This window comes from Rhodnius prolixus, unplaced genomic scaffold (genome assembly GCF_049639745.1).
Source record: "Rhodnius prolixus isolate KJV_2025 unplaced genomic scaffold, Rpr scaffold_2, whole genome shotgun sequence".
NCBI lineage: Eukaryota > Metazoa > Arthropoda > Insecta > Hemiptera > Reduviidae > Rhodnius > Rhodnius prolixus.
Window position 1 is genome coordinate 5,757,785 of NW_027411592.1, and position 23,204 is coordinate 5,780,988.

Consider the following 23,204-nt stretch of genomic DNA (forward strand, 5'->3'; position numbering starts at 1 on the left):
TTTTACAGTATCACAGTTTTATTCTTTAATTTAAATTTAAAAATAAAATAAAAAATGTACCATCTACTAAGTAATAAGAATAACACTTTATTTTTCCATTGAACGAAAAATCATTTGTTAGTGCTAACACGGAGGGAGAGTTGCTGATCCCAGCTGTGAAGTAGTAGACATAGCTTTGGATAAGACAAAATGTGACAAAGAAAGTTAGGAAGTAGAAACTGCTCTACAGGCGCTTTTCTAGTGACTGTCTGAGTGTATTTTTATAAGTATATTGGATATTTTTTATTTTATGACGAGTTGCTTTACGTGTTTTCCTTCTTGTACGATATGCTTTATATTGTGCGGATAAAACTGTTGAAAGGTGTGGCAGTGAACTGTGCTTCATAGCCTGTTGGGAAGCCCATAGGCATAAGAAGCTATGGCGTTAGTGATTAAGGTGCATGGTTTTGCTACCCATGAGATGAACCTACCTCAATCCATATAATTTAATGTATCCCAAATACCTTAAGCGTACATCTGTAAAACAAAAGGCTTCCTTCATTCAAATTGTAAAAGAATCAATATGCAGATGCACTCTTCGCTACTGAAGAAATTATTTGACAATATTCACATTTTTCGCTTACTTCTTCGAGATTACCGTTTATTGCCAGCCATCTATTCTGTCTAGGATAATGAATATTAGTGACAAGACACAGAATTGCTGGACTAAATTTAGTGATACGAGCACTCAGATGGAATTTGGACATCTGCATCCGAACTACCCCCATGTAGCAAAAGATGCAAGTGTTATCGATCAGTTTCGTTTGGACAAACAGTTTCTACGGCTAAGGCCTGTTGTATTTAAGCAGCGTATTTTTATAATTTTTTACCGATTTGTAAGGGTCAACATCTCTTCAGAATTCTTTCGTCCCAGCGACGTTGTATGAAAACGAAAAAAAAAATAAATAAATACACATTACACAATTTTCTTTCAAGTTAGTATTAAAAATCAAGCATACTGTTGACGTCTATGAATTCTCAAAAGTTGGGAATGAGAATGACATACTAAAGCGGATTAAATATAATAATTTATTTTAATGCATTTTATATGATCCTAGCAAGTAGATCATTATTCATCTATATTTGCCTATGCTATAATATTCTTAAGTTGTACCAATAATATGTCTTACAAAAAAAAAATTGAAGCTTTTTTTTCATCACATTTCGACTACTTAAAAAATTTGGAAATAATCTTGATCTAACATAATTTTTAAAAATTCTGAAGAACAAAAATATCGGCGTTCTAATCTTCAAAGTAATCAAACGGGTAAATCTGTTTCTTCTGGTTACCAACCTCCGACAGAAATTAAAAAAATAATTGTATTCAATAATAATACAGTTTATTCGATAATTAAAATTACACATATTTCATTCATTGAGGTGCAAGCATTTTAAAAGATTATTTTATTAATTAAAAACTATTTATAAATCCATGGGAGAAACCTTCTTACGGATCCCACACAGAACACCTGGACTTAGGATTCATTGGCGAGCCAGTCGGACAGTTGAAGTCTTCAGCAAATAATTTCTGACTGGACATGACTCCATTTACTCGGTACTCACCAGGTGAGTGCACACCAGTTCTTAAGATGTTAAGCAAAGATGTATTACTGAAAAACGTGATAACAAAAATAATAATAATTAAAATAACTTTGTTTACATCATAATTAAATAGGTGAGCATGGCCAATGAGGTTAAAACGTTTTAACAAAAACTGAAATATAAGAAAATTTAATTAAATGAACAATAGGATCTAATTTCAATAAATTTTTCATAGAGAAAAGGCTAGAAAAACATGGCTGACGATTATTTTGATAATATTGAAGTCGTCAAATGAAATTTCTCGTTAATTTGCAGGTTTTGATGAAGGTTCTTGGGTTCTTCATCACAATTATTCACTTTTACCAAAAGTAATACCAGTAAGTAGTCACTCTTTTTACCTTCTATGCAGCAAATTCGCCACCCACTTGTTATTTTTTTCTTTTATATATTTCGCACTGTTTCTTAATGATGGACCTCGCTCTGAATTGTGAATTTTTATTTTCATTTATTAATTTTTTATTTTTGAAGAGGGAAGAGTTTGGCCAGAGAAATTTTTTTCAAAATATCCTTAATTAATGTTTTATATTTCCTGTACAGTGGGTGAGCATCATTAGGAGCTCTTTGGCTTTAAGAAATTGAATTCGATTTACGAAACTTTGGCATGATATCTAACATACATGAGACTTTGTTACATGAATATTTTATTTCATGTAGCTTTAATTAAATAAAATCACATTTGAAATCTCTAAGATACTTTTAATTTTATGAGTGTCTAAAATCTGATTGCAGCTTTAAATAAATACTCGTGAAGCCAATTTGCGCTGTTTGAGTAGTTGCTCAAATTAGTGGAAAACAAAAAGAATAGTTTAATGCATTGTGAAATTCTACTGGACAGATTCACAAAAGAAAAGTGGAAAAAGAAGATTCATTGACTAAATACTACAAACTGCCTTTCTATATTTACCTATAAATTGTACACCAAATTGAAGCAGCACTTATCCAAAACATCTGTTTATCAGTATATTTTTCAAATCCTATCAAAGCTGGTTCGTTGGAATATTTGCTAAAATAGGCTGAATAAGCAGCTTTTAAACCACCTGAGTCGGCCATATTCTCACTGGCAGTTCTTTTACCATTTATCTGAATTGAAAAATCAATAACTAAGAATAATTAAGTATTCACTCGCTGATGAGTTTGATCATTCATTAAATTGCAATCAACTTTATTTCAAACTTAACAAAATACACCAAAAAACCAATCTGCACTATATGTAACAATTAAAAACTTGTATACTGGCAAAAGATATTTAATGCTTAAAAATTGTAAAAGATATACTATTTTTGATATACTTCAAAAATATGCAGGAGAAATCTCATAAGAAAAAATATTCAACATCTGTTACAGGAAAAGTTTTTAAGAAAGCACTTTTTACTATATAAGAAATGGTTAAAAATGGTATCTCTGATGGATAGTTTATAAAATCTAGTACCTTTATCGGTCTCAAAATCGGGGCTGCAAACTGTCTCTTACTAGACAATGTCCAATCATTGGGAATCATGCATAAATTGAAAAGATTTTGCAAATCTGTCAAAGGTTTAGTCAGGTTTCAGAGAAATGTTTTTATGTTTTTTTTTGTTCACAGGCTTTATAAAACACATGCCCAAATTTTATATTTAAGCTAGTTTAACTGGAACGGAGCTTGCTTAATAAATATCGCTGAGAGGAAGGTCATGGCTGTAACCCGTGCCCTTAATTCTTTGAAAGATACAATTAAGAGAGTAAAAGACTGCTAAAATGCAGTTTGTAAGGGACAACACCTGCATAGATATAGTCCAAAAATAAAAATCTCTTTTTACTAACTCTGGAGACTCGTAAGGAGCTTTCCAGACTTAAAATCGAAACACAACCATCGTAAAAAAAAAGTAAAATACTCATAGAAAGTTCATAAAATTTAATGTACACCTGTTATAATAAATATTATACTTACCTTTTGATTAACTTGAGCAACCAAATATGAATCAAATTGCTTATCTACACACTCTGCTCGCTGTAAATAGTGTTTCTTTGAACTGGATGTCCACCAATCACGCATGTTTCCATCGAAATCAAATAAACTTCCCTAAATAAAATAAAGATTCAATACATAATGATAATTCTTGTACCGTCGTTGAACCTAATCTTAAAGTGACATCTTTTTTTTTGATATTTAGATAGCAAGTCAAGCAAGTTAATGAATTGTGAATGTGAGGAAATCTCTGTCACATTTACTCTGATTTGTACCAAAATTAGCCAATATTCTTTAGAACAAAAATAAAATGCCGTCTAAGTAGTCATTCAGTACCCAAGGTTATTCATTACAGTCAAATCTACAAGGTCCTTAAAGTGACAATTGATTCTGAAAAACTGGCTGATTAGCCAGATAGATAGAATAAACAAATACAGTATTTAGATTTTAGAGAAGTTTCTTTTTTTAAATGTTTTTACAAATCAGAAATCCTGCTCGCTGAAAAAACGTTACGGCTGCATAACAAAAGTTTTATTTAAAATTGTGTGTGTATGTGTGTGTGTGTGTGTGAGAGAGAGAGAGAGAGTGAGTGAGAGACAGAGACAGAGCGAGAGAGTGTATTTAATACTACCTAACATAATTTGACGCTAAAATGTTATTATTATTTCTCGTTTAAGAACGTTCTTGTCGATTATATTGGAAACTGGTTACAGTAGTAATTTACGTTGTTCTTTGACCGAAAATATGAATATTCATAAATAGTGAATATTAAAAAATATTATTTATTAACAAATGCTTGCCTGTATATCAAAAGCATGAGTCATTTCATGTCCAATTACAAAGCCTATTCCTCCATAATTCATGTAGCGAGGTCTTCCTTTTCCAAAAAACGGGCCCTGCAATACTGCAGCTGGTAAATCTATAATTAATGCATTCAGTTACTTTAACGAATTGAGAAAGTCAGCAGGATTGTCCAGAAAGACACTGCAGATTTTCATTCGTAATATATAAATAATACATATAAATGATATATAATATTTATTATAAATACTTCACTGTGTAAATAGAGTTATTTATTATTTCAGACTTGACAGGCTAGAGTATTGCCTATTTGGAGTCATTTTCATTTCAGTGTTAGCAATAAGAAAAAACAATGGAAGTACTTGAAAAATTAATAACGCATTTGTGAATTGTAAAAATAAAAAAAAAAACTGAAAATTGATGGAAAACGAAACTTAACACGGATTATACTCGCGTAAGAAATAGAAAAAATAAAAAGCTTGATAATTGAGGAAGAATAAAAATGAAATCCAAAATATCTTTGGTATGAAGGCACTGTTTTATCTTACTGTAATAATTTACAATTTTATTTAAGAATTTTCTTGTAACACTAATTTTTACGGAAGCTTTAGTAGTCCTTCATCACTCATCACATCAGGCACAATGTGGAGGGTTTCATTAGGCAGATATGAGGAAAACCAAAGAGGCTGACTCTACTATTTAAAAGTAAAAGACAAAATTGTTTTGAGCCATATCCTTACAATTCATTATTCTTCGAAAATGATTCAGATAAAAATGCTAGGCTTTGCGAGTAGAAAAATCAATATTAACTTGCAACATAAAAACAAAAAGTAATTACATATAGAATTGTCAACAACACTGTAGAATGCATTGACATCGGTAACTTCAGCGTGTCGTTTCCAATCCTTTTTATTCACCGGTTTCCTCAAATTTTGATATATCTTATCGTTTAATATTTTATTTATTTTTAAATATGATTCCAAATAGTTATTTTCCAGCGTTATCTCTACCTGAAAAAAGAATGAGTCTAAAATCACTCAACTACGAAACTTTTAATTTAAAATTCTGTTTTTCTACTTCGAAATTATTCAATTAATTCACAAATAAATTTTGGTTGAATAGGCAGGTAGCTTGTAGGAACATTTAGTCTTGAGGGTGTTTACAAGAAAAATAAAATAGATCTCAATGAAATAATAACGTTGAATCTACTTTTGAGGTTTTTATTAAAACAATATCAGTTAAAAACAAATAACAATCCAAGCGAAAAAATTATTGGAACAAGTAAAGAAGTAATACAATAGATATATAATTTTTTAGAAATTACATAGGAATAAATATAGTAGTAAAGGTGGAGTTTAACATGAAAAAACTTAAAACGTTAAAAACCAAGTTTTTTGCTCTACTAACTCATAAGAGGAGGTATTGTGTTCGTGCGTGATTTTTCACCGGAAAACTCTATTTCGAATCCATTGAATCCGAAAATGTTTACAAATTGGTTAATGAGTGAGTGCGTAGTCAGCATAATTAAGAAATGAAAAATTTCAAGAAGTTTAAATATTTGAAATCTGTGCCAAAATAAGACTCGGTAAAAAATGTTTTGAACTAAATTAGCCAACCGAAAATGCCTCTGAACTATATTGATTTTTAGTTTCCTCGAAAAAAAGCTTTACCTTAACGTCGACTTTAACAGTCTGTACGCTCATTGCTCACGTGTAGATCTACAACTATTATTTGTAACATTTTTAGGGAAAAATGTTTCTTGAGTTTGGGAGGATGAAAGTGTTAATGAGTGGTGGTGACATTAATTGAGTAACATTAACAGACATTTAACTTGTGAGTCAAATTTCAAATTAGAGGAAAACCAGTTGAGCAGATGTTTCACTTCAAGTAGTTTTTCAGCTGTCTTTTCCCAGAAAATGCTTTCAAGAAAATTGTAATAGTCGAATTGTGATGAGATAAACATGTGAATGTTTCACACTAAATGTCTCTTTTTTCTTTAATCATTAGAAATATTAATTCTAGAAATGTCTTCTACAATACATTTTCAAGAATTCTGCCTCTTAGTGAATGATTCCCTTCTCATGAAACATCTAACGTACAATTAATTAATTATAAATTTGATGTTCTCAATCCTTCTACTTTATTTTCGATCTAAATGAAATACCAAATTCGCTTATTCAGCTATTTTCTGTGTCAAGAGACTTTCAACAATGAAAACTGCATGACCACTAAAAGGAAATGGTTTTTACCATTAAAATTCATCACAACTCCTGAATTAATTTTAGAGGCACATTTAGCGTATAAAAATAATTAAAAAAACTTACATCGCCATAAAATTCCTGCACTTTATCCTGTTCCGCTAGTTCTTCAGGATATCCCACGTAGGCAATCATTTTCTCCAATTTCTTTGTCGCTTCTTCTCTGTACAAAACAATCAATAAGAATAATGTACAAAATTTCTAATGTGCTTAAACTACATAGTTGAATGGTAAAAAGTTATTTGTTGTATTTGATAAACATATAATTAGATAATCAATTTTTCACTTACTGTGAAGATTTGTCCAACCAAAGAAGTGATTTTGTTACTTCTCTTTTTACGTCTATGACTAATTCTTCTGCTACTTTTTTCGCTTCTTCATCAAAGTAATTTTTTGTGTACAGAAAACCAAGTGCAAATCCATACCTAAGGAAGACGAAAGCATGAACATTCAAATTGAAAAATATATTTGCAGAAGACATATTTTATTTCTTTAAGGACTATTAATTCGCCATAAGTAGTTAAATACTGGTACTAACAGGTCTGACACAGTGGTCATACAACGAATCCAGGGTTCGGGAGTGGCCTTCACGCTGAATGCTTCTGTTTGAAACTTTAAGTAAGCGTCAAGAAAATTAGACGGAAGTTCGTCAATCATACTAAGAATAGTTCTCCAAATTAAATAGTTCGCCACAACTCTGAAAAAATGGTTCTGATGTGAACACTCACACGACTTACTAATACCACCATTCTCGAGCTTCTATCCTGTTTTCAAACTCCAAATTTTCACTTTCATCCAAGTACCACTAGCCGTCTTCAACTATTTTTGCATGTATTTTAAAAATATCACCAACTTTAGATGAAATACCTTTATTTAAGTCAGTAACTAATTCTGTTATCTATATTATATTTTCTTTTTTTTAGTTTATAGTAGTGCCTATTTAACTATTTCATATTTTATTATTAACAAAAGTTCACATTCAAAAATCTGAAATACCTCTTGGGTGCGCTAGAAACTAAACCATTAATACTCTCCAAGAATCCTTCATTCAAGATAGAAATTCGTTCATTCTCAGCAATTGGAATGGAATAGTTCATAAATATTTCTGTAATGATTTGTTTCCAAGGCATGAGATTATATTTGTTAGCTAGTTCACTTAGAGTCACGTGGACAAATTCTTCGCTATTTTTACTCAGATATTTGCTCTAAAAATAAATAAATATATAAAAAATCAACAAACACTTTTATTTATGATGAGAAGAAGGTTTAATCGGCAATTGCCAGAAAAATCTATTTTTGAGACCATGGTACCTGAAACTTTCAGGCTGAAAGTATACTAAATAAATTGGTCTTCTAAAAAGGACACTGATCACTTCTTTAAAATCACTTTGGAATATACAATAGTTTTAAATAATTACCAAATAAATAGTTTCGAGTTTTACCAAGCAAATGGGTCACAACTGCTATAATCGAATTTTATTTACTGAAGAAATCCTGCTTTTTTAGAAATCAATAAACCACTTTTTGAGAGAATTTTTTGTTTACTTTTTGAAGGCCTAAATACCAGTTGGTCTTGGTCTTCCTCTTCTACTAAAAACTAATTTGAACAGTTTTCATCTCTTCCGCTCTTCATTCTTAGTTCAGGGCCATTCCTCAGTCGAGAGCACCTTTGCAGATCCGAAACTTAATGAAAATAATGAAGCATTTAAAGATGGACACCTGCAGAAACGAATCGATCTCTGAAGAAATGGCTATTCCTCCTGTGAGGAATATCATGTAGCAGTAACTAGTAACTAGTAATAACTAGTATCGTGTAGCTTTCTATTGTACTTGCCAAACTTAAATTTTCCCTTCTCTACTTGAACCATTTATTTTGTATCTGCCCTAAGCGAATATTCTCTGTTGTTCTGGCAATTCATCTCAGACTTCACTGCTATTAAGACTTGGTGATCAATTTTATCCACGACCGTATGGTCAAACCAGCAATTTGTAATATTATTCCCCTACCAGTGAAATCTAATGCATACATACTGTACATAATAGAGAAAGAGTCACAAAACGCTAATGTTCTATACATTTTGAAGGATTAAAATGTCTAGAAATGAGAACCATTGATGTGATTTTTATTTCTTCTTCATATCTGCTATTCTCATTCAGAGTATAAACACTTTTTTAATTAAAACTTATTTAAAACACTTTTTATATTGTTTTCAGCAGTAAATGTTTTCTGTCCAAAGTGAAGTATGACTTTTTTTTAGATCAGTAAATATTAGATATGATTACAATCATAAGCACATACATTGTGAGTATAGGCGCATATGTTCTTACTACAAGGACTACTATATGAAAAGCCACTTTGAACGGTAGCCGTATACACGTATTTATCCAAGTTAATATGACTCTAGCAAGCCCACAGAGATTTCTTTATTAACGTAAATCTTGTCACCAATAAAAGAATTTACAAGCCTACCTTTGCCAAAGCTGCTTCAAATGTTGCCAATTCCCAAAATTCTTCTTCTGCCCTGGTTTTGTCAGCACCAAAAATTTGGGCAACATCCACCATTAATGTATGGTATGCTTTTACTAAACGAACTTTTTTGATGTCTTCATTTACCTGACGGCCTTCAATTACTGTTCCCGCAACGTCAATCTAGAAACATATATTTTTTGTTTTAGGGAAAACATTTTATATTATGCATAAAAATGAGTACGTTCAATTTTTCTTTCTCTTTACTTTGCTAATCAAGGAAATACTACAAGCTTCACAAAGTATCTGAGGATTGAAGAAATATTATAACTTATTCTAATGAAGTAAAACGTGTAGAGTAAAACAATTTCTAGAACTTGGAAAAGTAAGGAAACCTAATAATAGTAGATCTTCCGACAGGCAAGCATTTTACAAGAAGTGTGCTTTAAGCAGTGTCACAATAACAGTTTATTAAAAAGTATCGTTTAAATCGATAAGAGTAAACGATAAGTCGTTTTATATGCCTTAGTACAGCATGGTAATATGCTTTTTTTTAGACAGTTTTTAACAAGGTGTGATTCAGAAACATCAACAATAATTGCTAAGACCCGACTGTTCGCTCTCACTGCTTGTTTATACCAAGGCTTATGCCACTAGCAGTTGTCCATCATTTCTTACATTTCTACACCTGTTACTATTGATTTTCTTATTTCAGCAACAGTATCGTTGTAAGCTGCTTTATGACGGATGAAAATCTGAAAGTGGTCAGAATTAAAGAAATTAAGCGCGCTGTTGCGGATGAAATCAAAAGAGGTATAAACATTTTTTCCCAACCCAATCACATTTGTATCTTTCCTTACATCGAGGTCTATAGAAAATCATCTGTCTCTAAAAGTAGGAATAGAAGCAAGGAAGTTTGCTTTTCAAAAATAGAGATTAGAAGAACAAACATTCAAGGAATTAAAAGCAAAATAATTAGAATTACAAAACACTACTTACTTCAATCATTCTCTGGGAAGAATTCTTAAGATTAACTCCAAGACCGACAGTAAACAAATAGTTTGAAGGCAATCCATGATTCCTAAACTTGTGTAATAATTCCAACCAATTAAAGTTGTTCTCATCCCATTTATCTCCCAGAAGCACAGGCCATCCACCGAGTCTTTCCAAAAGGTTATTTAAAAAAGTTAGAGTACCTTTTCCTCTATTTTCTGTATTAAATCAGAAAGCAAATAAAGGTGCAAATGTATATACCAATATTTATAATTCGACATACAGTTTATCAATAACATGTAAGGTTTCTTTTTTTTCTTGTCATAAATTTTGAGTGAAAAGAACCTAAAGAAATGAACTGGCTAATAAATTATTAGCAGATTGCAAGCATGACATAGAAATTGAAATATCACCATAATTGGTAAGTTAGTCTTAAACACTTTACCAATTCAAAAAATTCCCAGTATTTTGAATCTTATTAGAATAATCAAAACAATCCACTTCTTCCTCGAGCTGCTGAATAACTGTACCAATTTTACAAGCATTTATCAATTATATAAATAATATTTCAATTATAAATAGTAAAAATATTTGGTGAACGTTTTTAAGCAGCTATTGAACGATATTTGGTTTTATAAGATGTGCAGTAAGTTCAGTTAAACTATATCAGATAATGAGTCTTTTTTTGTAAACTTAATCCGTAAAAATGTAAAAGCCGTTATTAGGTCTCATTTAAAGGGTGCTTTAGGAATATTAGAGACGCTTTTCGAATTCCGCATCCACTTAAAGAGCTAAGGACTGTTACACGGCTTCATTGACTATAAAGACAGCCCTCTACTAAATTTTAATGAAAACGTTTCTCAAGTTTCGAACCACTAGACAGTTATGTAAGTCTGGTGAAGTATGTTTGAACGTTTTGTCATGCACTGATAATTTTAGGCATTTTTGGAAAAAAGTAAATTGCATACACCCACAACTGTAACACTGTTAATTTTGTACATGATGCTGTTAAACTGAATAATATATTTTTCTAGTTAACTAACACATTAATTAGTACATATTGAGTAACTTTTTCTTTAAATACAGTAATGCTGTTTAATAGTCTATCGATAACGTTATTTCCATAGTTCCAAATCATGGTGGTTTTGCAAACAATGCACCAACTTACCTGTGTCTTTACAAAGCGAGTAGAAATTCTTAGCGTTCCTCACAAACAATGGATCAGTAGACTTATCAACAGGTTCTTCTAAATTCTGCTTTAATCTTTTTATAACGATGTTCTTTATAAATGTAAAGGTCGATAATGTGCTCAATGTAGGAGGTATTTCTAATTCCATAAATTTTCCACACGAAAATTTATAGAAATCTTGACATGGATCTATTGAAAAATCCATCATTGCTTTTAAGCGATTTGCTGGAAAATGTAAACAGAAACATTAGTTGGTTTTTTTATATTGTATTTGAAATTGAAGGAGTTGCCGGTATCGACGAACCTTCAGTGAGAGGGCCAAGCGATGTCGCTCACCCTGCACAATCTATCTCATAAAACTAATGTAGCTGGAAGTAGTAGCTTATTAGTATTTCTTGGCAGACAGTAAAATACATTGTCCATATTGTTTTATTGTGTACAGGAATATAATTATATGTATGTATTTTACGTATTAAAAAATTTTCCTATTCTATTCTTTTCCATTATTAGTGATATTTTCAGTTGCAAGGCCTTGGTAGTTATTTTATGGATATCCTCAGGGGCTTTTAATCAACTCAGGCTCTCAGCGGAGGAAGCATGGAGTCCCTGCATTTGTCGATTTTGAATAATGGTAAAATGTAGTGCTAAAATAAATTTAATGGAATTCTGTTACTTCTATCACTTTATCCTGGAAATGAATAGACAAGTTCAGTTCGTCCTGCATAATTATTTAAGGGTACTTGACACAGCTAGTCCTAGTAATCTCTCATTTATTTCTAACAGAGATTGATTTTCTTTCTGTAAAATAAATGTGACCTGCTTCCCTCTATGAATCTACGCTGGTGGGAAGGGCAAACTTGAGATGTTCACATTTAATAAAATTTTACAATTAGAATTAGGTTAGTGTTAAGTCAATAAACTGATACTCACCTACTGCCAAGCAGTCATCATTCTCGCATACATTATTATCTCTTACTTGTCTAGAGTACGCTTCTAAGGAGTCATTTAGTGATCTATATGTATGTAGAGCACTAGTAAAAGTTGGTGGTAATAAAACTGTTAAGAACAGGCAAATTAGCTTATTAGTAAGAAGAAAGAAACGTTTCTCATTTAAGTAAAAAGTAAAGTAAAGTAATTGCCTATTTTTTCAGGCGGGCTTTACGTCCAACTACCTATTAGGTATCGTGGACGGAGGCGACTAGCAAACATACTTTACTGTAAATTTCTTTTATTAACCATTAAATAAAATCCAAGGCCTAAGACCGGGAATCGAACCCAGTATCACAATACATATTACCTTTACAGGTCTCGCCTCTAACCACTCGGCTACCGTGGCGCCTCATTAAAGTATTAAATGAAATGACAATCAACTTAAACTTTATAAAATTGGTAACAGTAGTGTGTATCAGAAATAACATATGTGTGCCATATAAACAGCACTAATACCAATCTAAAAAAAACGAGGTTTTGCTAGGTAAATCTACCAACTTCGTCATACGCAGCTGTTCAACTCCTTCACTATTTCTATTAAGAAGTATTTTTTATGGAGAAAATGTATCAGCGAAAGAAATAGAAATATATTAGAACAGAATGTACTTTAAGGTCAAAGAAAATCGAAAAACTGAGATAACTTATTAATCCTAAGGTATTTATTAGAGGATTAAATAATACATTAAAAAAGTTACCATAACAATAATACGCTTTCTTATTAATAAAAAGAAATTTAGTTTGAACACTCTTACGACAATATAAGGTTCTCGAATTTCCATTCCATTCTTAGAAACTCCAAATAGTAAAACTTATTACTTATTACAAACACGATGAAGTTGTAAACCGCACATTATACAGGAATGAAAGTTTTAAATCCTGAATCCTTTCTCAGAATGGACTAAAAGAATTTTATTAGAATATTCATTTTTTGCTTTTTAGTCAGAGGGGGCCTCAAAACCTCATTCTTTTCAAATATTTTACATGGTCACAATACTTTTCATACCTACATTAGGAGAAGTCAAAATCATGGCGAGTGGAAAAGAGAGCTGATTCTGAACGGATAGGAAGATCATTTTGTAAAGAACTACGCACTTGAATAGGTTTGGACAAAAAAATGCAACTGACTAATGTGGCTCCCCGTGGGTACTTTTTGCCCTTTGGGTACGTCTGTAGATTTGAATGTTTGAATCTGTCAACTTACCCGGCGTAATCACTACGGGAATTACGTATGAAAATTAAAAATGGAAAATTATGGAAGCGAAAAAGTAAATGGTAAAAATGAATAATTGATAAAGAAATGTTAAGAAGAATTTCTTTCTTCTTAGATTAGCTTAAGTGGGAAATGTATATATCGTATAAGTATGGCATATCGTAGAAAAATCAGTAATCGGAAAAATAAGCATTGGAAAATGTTTCAGATGGATCTGAATGAAAAGTCTGTGTCTCACGCTTGTACCTAAATATAAGTGAAATTTAAATTTCATTCATCAAATCTTCCAACCTATGTAAAGTGAACATGTAATTGAAAATGTTAAAGAGCATGACTCAAATACGTTCCTATGCCTCAAACTCTACAAATTGATAATACGAGTACTTAACATGCTGATGACTAACATCGAGTGGTGGTATCTAGTTATTTTATTTTAATCTTACAATTTTCATTTTTAGTATTGTAGAAGATGTCGACAGTGAAAAACAATATTTATCTATAGAAATCCAAGTCTAATCGCCTAAAACACTTTTTTGTACTTTCTAAATAAATCCGTGTACAACAAAGTCAATTCTTGACTCTTCAACAAAGTTAAGAACGTATACCAGCCTAAGAGAAGTATTTGATGTGCTTATATTTGTCTGCTACTTTATTGGGAAATACAGAAAGTATCACCACATTGAGTGAAATATTCTCTTTTCTAAGTCTTTAAAAAAAAAAAAATTCAAGCGTTTATTCAAACTTTCTTTACTCATTGTACTTATGTTGGTCAATAACATTTATCGGCATTATGCCTCAAAGGATATTCGTTTTAGTGCAAAGAGGGATTGGGTGGTTAACTGTCATTTTAAAGTGCTGTTTACATTCTGAATAAATTTAAAACATGATTAGTCTCAGTTTTTTCGATAGTGACTTATCGGCGAAAGGATCGTTAATTCAAGAAACTGGCAAAGATAATCGTGACTACAACACAAACTACTGAAGTCTCAATATTCCTTTCATACAGCCGAAATTTACTGTCCTTCTGTTCTGCAATTTGAAGTGTCAATTCGTTTGAAACTTATCGTAAGCAGCAGGCTACCTAAACGGCGGACCTCTTCTTGTCCCATACTCCAAGTATATATTTTATTTATTTACTCGAAATTCATAACATATATTAATACTGATATTACATATCTAAAGCAATAAGATTGAATAAATTTGGAGCCAGGTGTGATGACTACCCAACATTATTAAAATCTTATATTTAAATAAATTTTAAAATAGTGGAATGTTTATTTAAAATATAGTTAACCATTTAATTTTAAATGCTGATCCGTAGAAACAATTTGGAACTAAACTAATGTAATGTAACATGGGAAGAATTGAAAAAAATATAAATAAAAAATTGTCGAGAACTCACCAAAAACCGTTACAAACAAGAGGACACAAACTTGGCGTGTAATATGCAACAATATTTGGTAATGCCTCATCTTTGCACGGATGTTAGCTAGTTTACCCTTTTCTATTGAAGAAAAACAAATATAGGAAACCCAGCAGAATTTAGAAAGCCAAAAAATTTGAGTCTCAATTTGAGACTAAACAAAAATCAAAGATTTTAAATTAGACAAGCTTTGACTTACTCAGAAATTTTGGTTGTTCTTTTACCAACTAAACGGAGCAGCCATTAAACTCCTATTGAGTGGAAAAAAACACCCCGTGAAGAAATTAAATATTAAGTAATAAACTTTTTTATAATTTTTTTCTTTTAGTACCAAAATTAATAGTCTCGAATCATAAACTGAAGTGAAATCATTAGCTCTTATCTTAGTTTTTATTACATTGATTCCAGTATTAAGAATTATTTTGAGTTCTTTAAACAGAATACTTAATTTCCATCATTGAACTTTATTGACTATAAATTTTGAAAAAAAAATGTGCTTTTAAAGTTTTTTATTTGTGTAATGAAAACAAATGCATAAAGAAATGTGTGAAAAGGAAATTAAATGTTTTTTAGTTATCAGATTTGTATAGAATTCTTATGCCTTATGTCAGTTGCAAGGTATTTTTTAGAAAGATATTTGATTAAGATTAAGAAAATTACCAAATTGAAATGCAATTCGACCATTTATCGATTAGATTTTTTAAACAGACGCTATAGGATAAACTATAAACTGCTCTTCGTGATATCTACAGTAAATAAAAACTAATATCAGAAAAATACAAATATCTTAGGCAGTTCTTACTTTCTTAATTATTGATTTTCGAAAGGAAACCGGAAAGATGTATAATAAGGGAATTAGGCCACCTTCGAAACAGAAAAGCATCTTTACAACTGTTACGAAAAAGTTGGAAGGTGTTCAACAAGCATTACTCTGGGGAACGTTGGACTACAAATCAGAAGTCAGTAAGGTTGTATCCTCCTGAAATCAAACTCCAAAACTACTGAAGGGAACATGAAACTAAATGAAGCAGGTACTTAGACAGAGGTCGTTAGTGAAAGAAATGACAGGACAAAGGAATCTATTTTGGGCTCAGAATCTCTTCGTGGAAATACCAGATGTCTGCGGAAGATCTTGAATCCTTTATCGCAGTGGCTCAAATCTCAAGATTCCGTTTATTTTGGACTTATTTATTCTCATGCATGGTGTATGTAAACATATCGAGGCGGGAGGTGGAACATGGTTATGAAGCGTTGCTTTGTAAGTGGGAGATCCCCAATTCGAATCCCGAGTATAGCTACTTTTTATTAGTTACAAAACTAATGCACTCTTTTATCACTACTTTAATCTCCCTTGAACAGGATGTTAAGAAGTGTAGCTACAACTCTCATTAATTTACTACCTCGGTGTCCACCCCAATTCTCTGATAGAGAGCAGTGTAGCACTATGCCATCGCTTGGTACTTCTTTCAGCCAATCGAACAAACCATTTAGTAATTCTGTATGGCTAGCAGGTTATCAAATGTGGGACTTTATTCTTACTACCCGCTTTTGAAATTATTCTTAACGCTTAATTCCTGATGTAGACTCTTCGATCATTTTTCTAGAAAAATTAACTGTAATCTGTCATTTCGTATGTACCAAAATTTATGTTGGTACGTGAGTAAAATGTCGAAGCAATTCGGAGTTTAAAATCTAATATAGAAACTTGGTAATGATAAAACGAGAACGCTGGGTGATTTGATCGACTATTTTCGCAATTTCCTTTGAAATATTTATACAATTTTCTTCAATATCCGTGTATTGTATCATCCATTTTTGTTTAAACCATTTCCTGAACATTGTATAAATGTTCTGTGGATGTAAGTACTACATAAGGGATCATAAAGCAATTTGAAGATAATAGTGGAATGAACGTCTTGTACTTATAGAATAAGTTTCTGCGAATTTTAGAATTTTATCTTAAACAGTTTCATTATTTTAATTTTTTTTTTTGTAATAAGATGTAATGGAAGAAATAATTATAAAGTTTCAATAGGTTTTGAAATAAAAAAGCCTCAAGATTAAATTAGCATCAACGTTTAAATTAATAATTTTCTGAATGTTATCAAACAATAAAAGAAATAATTTTTTATCAAGAATTTAAAATTACTGTAGTTAAACATTTAAAAAAGTCATATAGATTTAGATCAATTATGAGTGATAAAACAATCATAAATTTATATGGGAAAAAGAAATTACAAGTGATTTATCATTTTCAACATTTTCTGTACAGGACATGCTGAACTTGTGTTATGTAGAGTTTGTAATCAGACCATGATCCAATACTAGTCTGGTTTTAGAAAATAATATTCGGAGATGACAATATCAGTAATCTTCCAAATATTATAGACTTCGACTATGCACGAAAAGGAGTGCTACCTTGTCGACCTTAAAGCTCCATTCGATTCATCAGATAGGCGGGCAATACAAATCATGCAATTTAGGAAAATCATCCAAATTAATTAATATTTTGAAAGCAATTTCCACAAAATATAGAACTTAGTTTTGCATCAAGGAGATGATACGTCACATAATTTTGAATCGAAGGAAGAGAATAAAATTTTATTTGTTTTTAAATCATCTTACTGAATGTTCAGGTGATGTTGCATATCTTTCAATATCCATATTTAGTCTGAACTCCATGGAAACTTGTTCTGTTCTGAAATCCAAACAGTGTTCAACTCACAGCAAGTTCTGTTATGAGCTGTTTGAGTCGAGTTTGAAATCTACAGGTGAGTTGGAAAAATGATTTCTAAAGAAATAGTTTTCACTTCTTTACACTACGTCTAATTGGAACTATTTTAACTGCGATCTGCTAAAAACCTATTTCTGTCATATTTTTAATCACAAGACGCAATTTAAAAGGTTCAGGAGATATTTAATGGGCGAAAATATTTTCAATGTACAATGTTAAATTAAAAGTAATTACTTTCTTTAAGAGAGTCCTGCTCTTATTTCATTACCTTTAAGGCACCAAGTTGCAGGTTACCCTTATTCGACAGGTGTAAATTGATGCCTAGTTTATTTACAATTATTTCAAATGAAGTTATAAAGAGTACATCTATTTCGATGTCCTGGCAGGAATGCATTGATATTTATTGAGCTATTATAACAACAGAGCAGAATGTAAAATAATTGTCACATTCATTGCTTGAAGCGGCCTCCTTAGGACAGGAATCACTGGCTAAGGTTGCTATTAATGATTCAAAAAATATAAATCTCAAATTTTGAGTTGATGGAAATAGCCACTTCGCGTAAGAAATATAATCTTGGATAGAACAGGTTTTAAAATAAAAAGGTCTTCTTTTTAATTTAAATGTTGAACCTTTGAACAAATTGGTTTTTTAACTGAGGGAGATGAAAGATGTGTACCTCTGCCCACGCCGTGGACCGTTTTTAAATGAATCTAGAATTCACTGGTTTCGAAAAAATATACCTGAAAATAAATGGTGTAAAAATTGATATTATTTTCATCTATGTAACAGAGAAGCGTTATTTTTCGAATTTAATTATTAATTATTGTATTTATAACTATTGTATTCCCATTGAGCCACTTCAATCTTGCTCTCTTCTACTTTATGAATGTAAGCTAATAATTTAAGGTACCAATATTACAAAAAACCATTTTAACTGCGATCTGCTATAAAATATTTCCTGTCATATTTTTAATCACAAGACGTAATTTTAAAAGGTTCAGGAGATATTTACTGGGCGATAATATTCTTATTAATTCATTTTCAACTGATAATGTATAATGTTAATTTTAAATTATACTATATATTAAAAGTATAAATTAATAAATATGAAAATGACAAAATTTTCGGGAGTTTTATTGTACAGCTCCTAAAAATTGCTGGGCGCCTGTTAACCAAAATCTGTATTCAGGTTCAAGTCGAGGCCACGAGGGCATGTAACGTGAAAGTAGGTGACTCGATGTTAGGTGGGAGGGATCTATTGGCTGTAACAGTGTGGGTGGGTTACTTACAGTCTGCGGCTAGAGTGATGTGGCAGTATTCTCCGCTTCTCCTCTTCAGGAAATTTTATTATTTAAAAAAAATGTATTTTGAATTAATTATCTTCCATTATTAGGTAACACATAAGAAATATAATATTAGAATTCCTACAACTAGCATCTAAATTTCATGGCGATAATATTTAATAAACCACTTTTCATATTTTCACAAAATACGTATTAAAACCAATAATAGTTAAGGAATAAAGGCCAGCCTGAAGATGGTATAGATTTAAGGTATTTGTCAAATATAACTAAAAAGAAGTAGGTGGTTTTACATTTTTGAATAAAAAATGTCACAAACCAAAGAATTTACCGCATTTTAACGGGAAAATGTATTTGAGGAGGGAGATTTTAGAGGAAACATGAATAGCTTGTTATAGATTTTTTTTTTTTACCAGCTCCAAGGCATGATTGTAGATGTACGATGTTTACTAAAATCCATTTCTTTTTTTATTGTTAATTAGGATTACAGGTACGATATAATAACTGAATGCTATAATAAAATAAAATAGAAGCAAGACTTCATGTAGAGTCAGCTCTGTATTCCATTACGGTGGTTGGCTGGCTGTGAGTTCTCGGTCTTATTAAATGGTCACTTGTCAAATATGCAATTTGATTTTTGTAAGCTTAAGTGGGATTCTGCGTTGCACTTCTAATTTTGTTGTTCTCCTTGAATTGGCAACTTTTCAAGGTAAAATAAAAATAATTGAACTTGGCAATTACTGAATCATATTCAATAAAAATATATCGCTATATTTCATGAAAATTGGTAGAATTAACAATTTTGAAGAAATATGTCTAAAAAATTAGAATAAGTTAACTGATGAATTTGAATGCATACTAGGTAGCCCTCAAACTATTGCTACACACTTGAAGTTATAAGTTACATATAATTGAAGCATGCTTTGAACAGATGAAGAACAAGCGTTGTAAAATTAAAAGTACTAATTATTTTTTTGAGTATGATTTTTAAACTACCATTTCAAACATTGTTCCTTTGCTCACCTATTGAACTTAATCAATGTCATTAATTAAACAATGACCTGTTTTTACCTCATAGAGATCTGCTCTCAATACAAGATTACTGAGCCCTTTTTTAATGGTCCTTTAGTCCTTCAACCTCAAAATGAATAAATTGTTATAAATTTATCAACTTTTGCAGTTATACTTTATTCTTTTAGTTTTACGCTAAACTTTTTCATTCGGAGTCACTTTATATTCTAACTTTATCAAATTGGGTAAACATTTTTGTATTTAAAATAAAGAGGTAAGTGCATTCTCCATGAAACACTTAATAATAAACGCACCCTTAATCCTGCTGTAAATGAGCAATCTTTTCCAAACAAATACACACAATGAATGGCACGCATTTTCATGTACAAACTAAATTTTAAAGCAACCGCCAAATTTTGATACTAGAGCCTAGAGCCGTAAGTGAATGATCTAAAAGAAAGTTGGCTCCCTTCACATAAACTTAAAACTAGGCCTCCTCTTTTCACTGCCACAGTATGAAGTATCAGGCATGCAGAAATACAGTAGGAACTCAGCACTGTTAGAGCGGCGCTAACTTTCCGTCGGAAATCCTTGATTTCCCCCTCTCGACAAGCGGAAATCAATGTGTAATCATTATTGCACAATTTTGAATGGATTACTTTGTTTTTATTGCTGAATCATAGCATTCTCACAATAGGATCAATGCTTCTGATGGGGAAAAGTTAATCGTTGAATTTATTTTATTTTTTTGAAAAGTTAAAATTCGTTTATATTTTTGAAATAGAAAATTTTCACAATGTGGATAAAACATGTTAATATCTTCATAAATAGTTTGATTAAGTAAACAAAAACATTTTCATTTAACAATAACGCCGTAACAAAACTACAATTACTTTCACAACAAACAACTTACAAATCAAAAATATAATATCACATTTATTATTATCATGACTAATATCCATTAGAAAAATATTCCCTGAAATGATTTTTAATTTCTCTTACTCAACATAAAGAGAAAGAATTAGCATCTCGCAGATTTTCGGTTGAGTTTCTATTTTGAAGTTCTCTGAGTATAAAAAGGTGTTTTTATTACAAATTGATTTTTGCACGTTTACGACCAAACTAAAAAATGCATTTTAATTTGATACTTCATTCCCACCAGGGTATGTAACCATAAAGTTTTTGTCAAAGATGGTCAATAGGAATTCACCTACCAGTTTTAGCTTCAGCTATTAGCTTTAAAGTTAAACTTATATTAAGCTTTTCGACCGTAGAAATAATTTATTTTACTTTCTGTTTCATATTATTATTTAATACTATGGATAGTTTAAATAGTACTTTATTTATACAAAAGAAAATAAATACAAAAACTGATATATAAAAATAAGTACAATAGGCATGGCTAGACCGTCTGCCGGAGTTTGTCTTAAATACAATATCATAAATACATACAAAAATAAAATAACTATTTGCAATTGAAGCAAAGTAATATGTAAATTTAAGTAAAGAAAAAAAAAAGATATGAAGAAGAAAAAAAAAAAAATTAAGATATCTACAATAATGTAATAAGTAAAATATAAATTAGGAAACTTCTACACAAAAAACAAAGAAAATACAGATATAAAAAATATATAGAAAAGGAAATGAATAAGATCACATAAAAATAAAAAGAGACGAAAGAAAAAAAGAAAGAAAGAAAGAAAAAAAAAAAAAAATTATTAAATTTTCTGAATTATACTGCTTAAAAAAGTGTACATTCCTTATGTGAAGAGTACATACGATATTTAGTTTGACAATCTTGAATTTCTTATGCCCCAAATATGACGAGCAAATTTAAGCAATAACCGATCTGATGTGGAAAACAATTCAACAATAAATCCACCAGAAATGAGATCAGAGCCGAAGAACCTTTTTCGCGAGTCAACAAATGCTGGACATTCCCCAAGAAAGTGATAAAGAGTCTCAGGCTGCCGAAGATTACACACCTGGCAATACTCCTTGTCCGAATCCCTCTCCATCCACGGGACTCTATTTAAATTTAAGAGCTCCCCTTTGAGTTTAAACCACAAACTCAGATCAGATAAATTAAAGCAAGTCACTGAGTTCAACCCGCAATGAGTACCGAAATCTTCCTTGTTTTCTATTAAAGTTCGATACAATAGATACTTATCAGAATTTCTAGCACGCTCAAGAGATTCTTTCCTATAAAAACGTGTTAAAGTAGAAATTAATGAGCCTAGTTGCTTTGACCATACGGATTTATCCTGGATTGATGAGTCAAAGTGTACACCATGCAATTGGGATAAACTAATCCACGAAGAAAACCATGATAATTTACGCCTAATTACTTCCATGGCCACTATCTTAGGCAAGCGATAGTCAGGTAATTCAAGCAAATTAAGACAATAACCTATATTAAGTTTCAATGTGAAGAGAAAAACCGGATCTAGGGAAGTTTCGATGTGCAGCATATAGTTGGGAGTGCAGGCAGGAAGAGAAAACAACTTTTTAAGAAAGTATCTTTGAAATTTCTCCAACAATTCATATTGTTCATGCCCCCACACTTGAGCACCATAACATGCTACTGCCCGAGATACAGTCTTATAAATTTGATATTTGACCCGCAATGGCGCATCATTCACCGAAATCACATTGGCCCACGTGGTATTAATACCAAGTTTGGCAACCGAGATTTTCCTCTTAAAATGTTCATAGAAGGAGAGCCGACTGGACAGTGTGATTCCCAAATAATTGTAGGTTTTTACGATCTCAATTTTCTGACCCCCATATCTCCAGCACTCACGAGATCCCAATCGACCACCTCTACGGAAAACTAGGATCTTAGATTTACTAAGGTTAATGTGTAGGTTCCATTGCTTACAGTATGTTTCCAAAATATTTATATTTCTCTGTAAGAGAAGCGGGTTATCCGCCATTAGGACGACATCGTCAGCATACAATAGTACCTTCACCTTAGTGGTTCCTAGTCGGACTCCGCCCTCTAACACTGGGGGCAAATCATCTAAAAATATAGAAAACAAAAGAGGACTGAGGACACAACCCTGTCTAACCCCAGTACCAACAGAGAAAAACTCAGACAGCCCGTCCTTGCTTCTGACCGCCGATTCCGATCTCGAATACAGAGCTTGGAGAGCCGAGATGAGCTTGGATGAGATCCCAATATTAAAAAGTTTGAGAAACAAGGAAGAGCGATGAACACTGTCAAATGCCGCTCTGAAA

The 23,204-nt window shown here is 31.4% G+C and overlaps 1 protein-coding gene across 1 annotated transcript; it reads right to left on the reverse strand.

Annotated features, from left to right (window-relative positions):
• Positions 1-1,357: 1,357 nt before the first annotated feature.
• On the reverse strand, positions 1,358-15,262 carry LOC141450349 (neprilysin-2-like). Its single transcript, XM_074120693.1, has 15 exons — positions 15,117-15,262; positions 14,897-14,998; positions 12,225-12,350; positions 11,274-11,519; positions 10,112-10,323; positions 9,116-9,295; positions 7,642-7,850; positions 7,184-7,342; positions 6,936-7,070; positions 6,712-6,808; positions 5,226-5,397; positions 4,387-4,505; positions 3,569-3,700; positions 2,546-2,721; positions 1,358-1,649 (listed from the first exon to the last, which is right to left on the reverse strand). The coding sequence occupies exons 2-15, from the start codon at positions 14,964-14,966 to the stop codon at positions 1,487-1,489; spliced, it is 2,196 nt and encodes a 731-aa protein (XP_073976794.1). The 5' UTR covers positions 14,967-14,998; positions 15,117-15,262; the 3' UTR covers positions 1,358-1,486.
• Between the last annotated feature and the right edge of the window lie 7,942 nt (positions 15,263-23,204).